We start from the raw sequence: 9709 nt of genomic DNA, 5'->3' as shown, positions 1-9709 counted from the left end.
GTCATGACTAAGAAGCATAGATGTTGGCAAATAGAATAATCATGAACATAACAATTGGATAACAAGTCTCAAATGTTTTCATGAACAGCTGCTGCCTAATAAAATAACCATAACAGAAAAATAACAAAGTTCTGAAATTTCTAATATTTTGATATATAGATAGTAGATACTATAGACTATTTTTAGGAACAAAGCATCTTTAAAGAGAGATATATAGGGTGGTGATGAGGAAAGGCATGTAGAAAGAGATAATCAAGTTACCATTGTTAGAAAAGAGATGTTTTTCAAGAACGTAGTATTTTGTTAGAAAGATAGGGCAACATTGGATAGGATCATCACACGTTCTTGGGGGAAAAGAAGCATTTCGTATTCCGATCCAAGCTAAGATACGGTGGCATAGAGCTATATGGTGACCGAAATTTCACGTCGTCGCTGCCTGAACACATTCACGACGGCAATGACAGTGTGACCGTTCAATCAAGATCGGACGGTGTAGATCTCAACAAAACCATTAATTTTAGATCACCGACGTCTTTTAATTAAAAATATATCACAACTATTAATTTTAATGAATTGCGATCGGATTGATATAATTGATTATATGTTCTCGTTTCTCGTACTAACGTACCCGTATGTATACGATCTTATTTATGACATTCCCTCTATTTTGATTTTTGAACTTAGTTGTGTGTTAATACAAACTACAGCTTGCTGATTCAGAATTGTCTCAAAACAATGTGTCAGGGACAATGATTGATACAGTACATCCAAGGATCCCGATGCAAAAATGCACAAACTCCACACGTTTCCTTTACATTACATAAAACAAATGAAAACTGCACACCATGCAACTAAGCTTTTCCTCTTAGCTGCCAAGTAACCCTCAACCCCTCACACTCACCACCAGTTTGTTTTCTTATTAATCTCAAGTTCATCAATCCATCCCAACATTATTCTGGAAATTCATAACCATCAAACACTTCCAAAATAATGTCACAATCTCTGCCGCTTATTAAAAACGGTCCCTCTCTATATATAGTGTAATTCACTAACTTGATCAACTCAACACATCTTTCTATACACACCAACATGGCTTCTATTTCCATCCTTCATTTTCTACTCATTTCTCTCTTTTGCTCTTTCCTTTTAGTCTCATCTCGCCACCAACAACAACCAAACTCCAATCCAAAACCAAATCTATTGGTTTTACCAGTTCAACAAGATGCTTCAACTGGACTCCATTGGGCCAACATCCACAAAAGAACCCCTTTAATGCAAGTTCCAGTTCTCCTTGACCTCAATGGCAAACACTTATGGGTCAACTGTGAACAACACTACGCATCCTCAACATACCAAGCACCCTATTGCCATTCAACCCAATGCTCCAGAGCCAATGCTCACACATGTCACACGTGTGTCTCTTCTTTCAGACCCGGTTGCCATAACAACACCTGTGGGCTTATGTCCGCAAACCCGGTCACTCAACAAACAGCTATGGGTGAACTGGCTCAAGATGTCCTCGCTATCTACGCCATTAATGGGCCTAAGCCCGGCCCAATGGTTACAATCCCTCAGTTCCTCTTCTCTTGTGCTCCTTCCTTTTTGGCCCAAAAGGGCTTACCCAATAACGTTCAAGGCGTTGTTGGGTTAGCCCATTCACCCATTTCACTGCAAAATCAACTTTCATCCCATTTTGGACTCAAACGCCAATTCACCATGTGTCTCTCTCGACACCCAAATTCAAACGGAGCTATACTCTTTGGGGATGCACCAAATAACATGCATTTTGGTCAGGGCAATAATTATAATAACAAAAACAACCCTAATCTTTTCAATAATTTGGTTTACACCCCATTAACAATTACACAACAAGGAGAGTACCGTATACATGTTACCTCCATAAGACTTAATCAGCACACTGTTGTTCCAGTGAGTGCACCTATGTTATCATCATATCCAGAAGGTGTTATGGGAGGAACATTGATTAGTACTTCAATTCCTTATACAATTCTCCAACACTCTCTCTTTGAGGCGTTTACACAAGTATTTGCTAAGCAGTATCCAAGACAAGCACAAGTGAATGCTGTTGGACCGTTTGGTATGTGTTTTGATTCCAAAAGGATTAACCAAGCTCTTAGTGTTGAGTTTGTGATGGATAGGCCTGATGTTGTTTGGAGAATCTCTGGTGAAAACTTGATGGTGCAGCCACGAAATGGGGTTTCTTGTTTGGCATTTGTGAATGGTGGGTTGCATCCTAAAGCTGCTATTACTATTGGAAGTCGTCAATTGGAAGAAAATATGATGATGTTTGATCTTGCAAGGTCAAGGCTTGGGTTTACTAATTCCTTGAACTCCCATGGAATGAAGTGTTCTGATCTCTTTGACTTCACCAATGCTCCATAGATCTCATCACTTTATGTGTGTGAGACAGAGAGGGATATAGAGTATATGCTTAATTATTAAGTATAAGCATCTACTTTGTTGTTGTTTTCATGGTTAATAAAAGCACTAGTAAAGAATAAAATCTTGAAGTGATGAATGATAAAAGACACTTCTTGTGTTGTTTAGACACAAATTTGTTGTTTCAGTAGACCGTTTTTGGTATAAGTGCTTTTTTAATAAAAAAAAAAAAAATGAATTTTAAAATGTGTTTAATAAGACAAGGCGACAAACAACCGCTAAGTTTAAGGTTTAGTATCGTGTGAAAACATAGTACTTGTGATCCATTGCCGATGCAAATGTTGATTCATAAACTTTGATTCCTCCCAAGTGTTTGTAAATCAGTGTCACTACAGTCTTCGAATGAAGCGAAACTACAACATCTTTCATGGATATTTTTTCTAGTAATTTCATATATCTAACACTCAGAAACTATTGTCGATACAAAGACCAAAATGAAAATGATGAAAACATAAGTAAAAAACAACAATCAAATAAAGTATTGGTTGAGCATTGTATAATTGTTGAACAACTAAGTTGTAAAAAACAAATAGATAGATAGATAGCAATGTGAATTTCTTACATGTTATTAAAGACCAACAACAGCCAACAAAGAGTGACGATGATAATGACATGAACGTCACGAGTCTTTATCCGTAGTACGTTTCTTGTTCTTAGAATTAGCATAACTCTTGAGATGAAAATCAAGAAAAAGAGCCAAAAGAGAAGCATTAAAAACAGCATTGAAACACCAAGCCTTCATCCCACAGCATCCACCACCATCGGATCCGAAGTGATAATAAAGCATGAGACCGGAGACGGCGAAGCTGAACACGAACTGAACAATCTGGCAGTCGGTAACGACGCGTTTCCAAGGCGGTCGGATTCCAACGGTGGTGAGGAAGTAGTAAGAGTACATGATGACGTGGACGGATGAGTTGGTAAGAAGTGCAATAGGGAAGAGTGATTGAGAAGAATTAAGCCATAGATAACACATGACTGGGACGGTTGAATGATGGTACACGTGGAGGAATGAGAGGCGTTTGATGGATCTTGATAGGATGATGAAGAGAGTGTCAATGAATTCAAGATATTTTGAGAGGTAGAAGATGTAGGCCCAAAAGAAGAGGGGACCATTTGGAGGGGTATGAGGAGGGAAACATATGGTGGTGGAGCGGAGGTTGGGGGTGTGAGTTAGGATGGTGAGGGAGGTGCCAATAGCCATAATGAGGGAGAGGATGGAGAGGATGAGGTTGTGGAGTGCGGTGAAGGGTTTGAGGAAGTGAGGTGGAATGGGTGGGAGAGGGAAGAGGAGAAGGAGAGTGAGGGAGAGATAAGAGGCTATGGAAAGAGAGAGGAATAAAAGGGATGAGGCTGGAGTGTGAGGAGGGTTCCATGTGAAATTTAGAATGTTTGGATGGTAGACTAGCCAATGTTCAAGGATTCTGCCAATGGGGTTTTCCATTCACCTCTTTTTGGGTTTGGGGGAGAAGTGCCTTTGTGTTCTTCCTGATGCTATTGGACACTTTGTGTTGTCTACGTATTAAGTACCATATATGTTACTATTTTTTCTCTTCAAAAAACAATTATCTTTTTCATCGGTTTCTATTTATGTTTCTTTTTACCAACTTTTCACGGTAGTTTAACATCGATTAATCCCTGTTGGACACAAAATGTGAAATATCTCCTCATAACTCGATTCTTTTGTATTTAATGAATCAATTTATTGTTGGTAAAATAGACTATTTTAATAAAAAAAATATATGTAACATACAAATTAAGTTGTGTCACCAGCTAATTTCATTACTTGCTTAACCACGAAAGTGTGTGTTTTGTTTTACCAATAATAAAAATGTACTATGATCCCGTTTGGATTGGCTTATTTTGAGCTTATATAGGCTTATCTACTCCTATAAACCTTTTTTAAAGGTGTTTGGGTAAATAAATAAAAATAGTTTGTCATAGTTTTATAAGCTGCTTATGTCATATTTTAATTAGCCTAAATTTTCAGCTTACCCTTCAGCTTAACAAGGAGCTTATGAGTTTATGTAACCTCCTTCGATTGTCTCTGGATCCACTTTTTCAAAACATATATTTTATTTTATTTTATTTGTTTTAGAAAAAAAACATATATTTTAATTATAATGTTAGTTATCTTTGGCGGTGGATGAGTGATAAAATTGTTATATACTTATTTTACTAAAGTAACACATGTAGAATTTTTTTTTTCTGACCCAATATACCAAAAAAAATTCAAGTCTGACCCCCTATGAAAAAAATATTCCAAAATGACCCACTTTTTTTGTCCTTTTCCTCCATTCCCACCATTTGAAACGGCGGGAATGAACCGTCGTCTGACACACGACCCATCAGGATTTGCCACCTTTTTTCTATTTTTTAATTTCATTACCGCCATTTCAAATGGCGGGACTGATTTTTTAAATTTTTTTTTCGTTTTTTGTTTTTTTTGGCAGCATTTGTTTACATTAAAACACAACAAATAAAAATATAGTAATGATAATGATGATATATTTAATTTAAAAACACTAATTATTTTATTCATAACAAATAAAAACAAAAACAAAAACAAAAACTACTTTCTCCATTCAAGTTTGATGTCATCGTAAGATTTCCCCGGCGCCCCCAACCATTGAAGATAGCTTAAGGTCAGCCGGATTGTGGGACTTTACTAATTTAAACAAATATAACGTTGATAATCGTTTAATAGTCGCGTTATGTGAAAGATGGAGGCCGGAGACCCACACATTTCTTTTTCCATTGGGCGAGTGTACAATAACGTTGGAAGACGATCATATGTGCTACGGGAGGTCATAGTTTACATTGGCATAAATGGTTTCCGCGGAGAAAGTAGTTTTTGTTTTTGTTTTTATTTCTTATGAATAAAATAATTAGTGTTTTTAAATTAAATATATCATCATTATCATTACTATATTTTTATTTGTTGTGTTTTAATGTAAACAAATGCTGCCAAAAAAAACAAAAAATGAAAAATAAATTAAAAAAATCAGTCCCGCCATTTGAAATGGCGGTAATGAAATTAAAAAAAAAAAAGGTGGCCAATCCTGATGGGACGTGTGTCAGACGGCGGCTCATTCCCGCCGTTTCAAATGGCGGGAATGGAGGAAAAGGACAAAAAAAAAAAGAAATTTTTTTCATAGGGGGTCAGACTTGAATTTTTTTTTGTGTATTGGGTCAGAAAAAAAAAATTCACACATGTAACTAAGATTTTTTTTTTTTTTTTTTGTTCCGTAACAAAATATAAAACTGAATAAAAAAAAACTTAACTTCTCTTTTTTGGTAACAAACTGTTCACTAATATTTATATACATGGTAAGTTTACAATCATAATTTCTCAAGTTTATTTATGCAGAATGTTTACGCAGCATACAATTAGGTATATATATATATATATATATATATATATATATATATATATATATATATATATATATATATATATATATATATATTATAATTAAATATATTATAATATTATTTTTACATCTTGATATTATCAAAAAAATCTTGATAATTGTGGTTCGATTCTTTGATTTTTTTTGTTAAATTTAAAATATTTAAAATATTTAATATTTAAAATTTTTTTTGATTAATTTATTGCATGCTCTTAGGAAAGGGAATGTGTGTGCTGGCTATATAACAAAGTTGGGCGCTGCCGCCAGCCATGAGCTCTTTTGGTCTATTTCCCTGTTGGAATTGCTCTTCTCTTGCTGACGGATGCTAGCGAGATTTTCTTTTCTATATAGCTTTTTCCTTTGTTTTTTTTGTTTTTTTGCTGTTTTTCTAGTTGTACAAAAAAAAAAAAACATTATGAGGAAGTCACGTCTCAACTATGCTTGCACCCTTTCCCTCAACAATCATTTGCATTAAACAAAGTTTGAATATTCCAAAAATGACGATCTGTTTAAGTACACACTTCGTGGTTACGTATTCAAGAAGTATTTAATTTTTTTTTTTAAATTATCAGATACGTGTAAGATATTTCATTGGTGCACACATATACTTATTAGATATTTACCTATGTGTATCATAGTCATAGATAAGATTGTGGCAAAGTAAACATGGAATATTATTAAAAAAAAAAGACAGACTCCTTGGTGGAGAATCTTCTAAAACCTATATATTCTCGTTGTTCATTTTTTCTAGTGGTCATAATTCTATCTATTTTTGTTTAGCGAAGTATTTGGAATTCTAGACATGTGTTTTCACATGCTTGTAGATGGAGGATTGGTGATGGTAAGAATGTTAGAATCATGGAGGGCTTTGTGTGCTTTGTATAAACCAAGGTCGTTGGATCCATTTGCCTAAAATCCAAGGTGGGTGTGTAATATACAAGTTAATCAAATTATCGTGGATGGTAAGAGATTGTGGGATGTTAATAAAATTTGTGATCTTTTCCAATTGATGTAATGAATACCATCTTGGCGGTTCCATTATTTGACTCATTGCCGAAAGATAAAATTAATTGGGTTGATAATCATAATGGGGGTCATTATCTGAAATATGGGTATAATTTCATCTTTGAAGAGTTGGGGCAAAATGATAAATTCCACATCGATGGTAGTTGGAAGCTGGAACGATGTGTGGAGAATGCTTGCACCTCCTAAAGCTCGTCACCTTCTAATTAGGCGAGTGTGTAAAGGTTATTTACCGATGTGTGGAGAATGCTTGCACCTCCTAAAGCTCGTCACCTTCTAATTAGGCGAGTGTGTAAAGGTTATTTACCGATGTGTCGTATGCTGATACATTGTCATGTACATTGTTTGTACTCCCAAATGTCCTTTGTGCAAAGCTGGCGTTAAATACGAATGACATATCTTTTTCAATTTTGAAATGACCTATTTTTGTGCATCAAGGCTAGATTCAGCTTTAATCTAGACTGGTTATCTTTAGCATGATTGATGAATTATTGATGGATATTTGTGTGAATGAAGATCGTAAATGTTTGGTCATGTTGGATAACAGGAATGAAGTAATCCAATTCTCAACATATTGGGATCAAAGCCTTTCACCTTTGGCAAGAGTGGTTCAATCAATGTGAATTGTACCCAATTAGATGTGATGTGAGAGAAGTCAGGCCTAGGCTGGCTTAAATGCAACATTGACGATAGTTTCCTCGAGGTAGCAGACATTGCATTTTTATGTTGTTGTGTGAGGAATAATAACGACGAGTTTATGTTGGCTCAAACAACTTGGAAATTTGCAAATATGCCTACTATTGAAGGAGAAGCTTATGCGCTACTAGAGACTATATACATATGACAAGAAATAAGGAGTGGCAATATGTGGTCTTTGAAAGTGATTCTCTCAACTCTTGGTTGAGACCATTAAGTCACATTCTCAAGTTGCCTCTGAATTTAGTGCTATTATTTTTTGGTAATATTAGTATTTTGTCTTTACATTTAAACTTTGAAGTTAAGAATCGAATATAATTGTTAACACTCATGCAAGTATTGTGATTATTAGCTATTTTTGTAGGCTACGTACTCACAATGTTATTGAGATTATTCCTTCTAGTATTGCGAACTATTTGATTAATGATAAAAGTTAAGTTTGTTTTTGTTAAAAAATGAAAAAACATAAAATACTTTTTAATAATATTTTATTTTTCGATTAAGATGATAATTTTTTTTTCCAAATAAGATGATAGAGGTAAAATTGATAGAGAAATTATTATTATAAGCTACAAATTCAAATGTTATTAAAAAAAAAACATGATAAGCTATTAAACAAATGTTATAAGCTCGTATTAAGAAAACAAAACTTTTATATTATTCATAAATCTATATTTAACTTATGCATTATATATATATATATAACATAATAGCAAATAAAAACACAACACACTAAATCCCATTCCTTCTTCCTTCTATTGATTTTTTTTGCCACGATGAAACTGATCAGAAAGAAATTCTCCATTGATTGAGAGCCTTACTTTTGCAAGAACGGGAAACAACCAAACCGGTGGGTGGATGAAACATAATTGAAAGGACTTGCAATTGAGAAGATTAATGAATTAAAATAAGAGCAATGATACATAAACAACCCCATGTGGCAAACCCCTCCTACACCCCTTATGTGTCTTTTTTTTTTTTTTTTTTATTAATTGCTATGAGGGCAATTTTGTCTAATTAAAAAGGAAAGAGGGGCATTTATGTCCAATCAACGCAGCAACTTTTTCACTCTCTTCTCAGTCTTCCTTCTCCCCCAACTGGCCACCGCTGGCAGCCCCCCACCGTTGTCTTCCGCCGTCTAAAACCTCAAATCACACCATCACCACCGTCTCTCTCAATAGTCACCACCAACGTCGCCGCCGTCATCACCCTTTCTCTCCTCCGTTTATGTTCTACTCTTCTCCAAAATACAATCAACAACAACCTTTTTTCCACAGATTTCGAAAAACAGACGGCGACAACGACGAATACGAGAAAGAGACATTCAGATCTGAACAGAACGAAATCGTCGATGGCGTGGTTGATGTGGTCGCCGGCGTGAGGGAGAAGAGTAGGTCGTCGACGCCGTGATGAGGAAGAAGGGCGGAGTTTGTGGTGGTTTTGCCGTTGGAGTTGACAAAAGATGACGGAGGGGTGGTGGTTTTGCCGTTGGAGTTGACAGAAGAGGGTGGTGGTGAGGGAAGAAGAATGTGTGGTGCTAGGGAAGCAGAAAGAGAACGAAAGAGAACCAGTTTTCTTTTTTCTTTTTATTTTATTGTTGGGTTGGAATGAGACAAAAAATATTTTGCCACGTAGCAGTGGTGTAATGTGTGTATGGTTTAAAAGGGTGTATGTGAATCTTTATCCTTAAAATAAACGTGAATTGGAATATAAAATTGATAACCCATACATGGTTATCGAGACATGGTTTTCAATTAAGAAATTAAAATCACTTTTGATTAATGTAATTGAAATCAATACCATCATTAATCGTCGATGTATATGTATAAACATATTATGAAATTGAGAGATTTATCGAAAACTAAGATATGTTAAGATATGTTTTATGTGTTGAATGACAAAGATGAAGAGATGCGATGGATGCAGGTCAGATTGTCGCAAGAGCTACAGTACACCCAAAGGAAAGTAGTCTCACCTTATTTTCTGCGTGAATATTTTAAACCATTAGATTAATTTAGATTTAACGGTTGAGATTTGGTGCAAGTGTTTTAACTTTTATATATATATATATAAAAGTTGATCAAGTTATAACTTACTAGAAGAACAATAAGTAAATC

General features: G+C 35.0%; 2 protein-coding genes across 2 annotated transcripts; one reads left to right on the top strand and one right to left on the bottom strand.

The window, feature by feature from the left end:
* The first annotated feature begins 1070 nt into the window (after positions 1–1070).
* LOC11434629 (basic 7S globulin) lies at positions 1071–2587 on the top strand. Its single transcript, XM_003626266.3, has one exon. The coding sequence runs from the start codon at positions 1090–1092 to the stop codon at positions 2401–2403; it is 1314 nt and encodes a 437-aa protein (XP_003626314.1). The 5' UTR covers positions 1071–1089; the 3' UTR covers positions 2404–2587.
* Positions 2588–2916: 329 nt separating this feature from the next.
* Positions 2917–3980, bottom strand: LOC11434182 (putative elongation of fatty acids protein DDB_G0272012). The gene has a single exon (XM_003626265.4). It carries the CDS (start codon positions 3902–3904, stop codon positions 3080–3082), a length of 825 nt encoding a protein of 274 aa, XP_003626313.1. The 5' UTR covers positions 3905–3980; the 3' UTR covers positions 2917–3079.
* Between the last annotated feature and the right edge of the window lie 5729 nt (positions 3981–9709).

Source organism: Medicago truncatula, chromosome 7 (genome assembly GCF_003473485.1).
Source record: "Medicago truncatula cultivar Jemalong A17 chromosome 7, MtrunA17r5.0-ANR, whole genome shotgun sequence".
Classification (NCBI taxonomy): domain Eukaryota; kingdom Viridiplantae; phylum Streptophyta; class Magnoliopsida; order Fabales; family Fabaceae; genus Medicago; species Medicago truncatula.
Note: the sequence above shows the minus strand (reverse complement) of the source record. Positions and strands in the feature narration are given on the sequence as shown.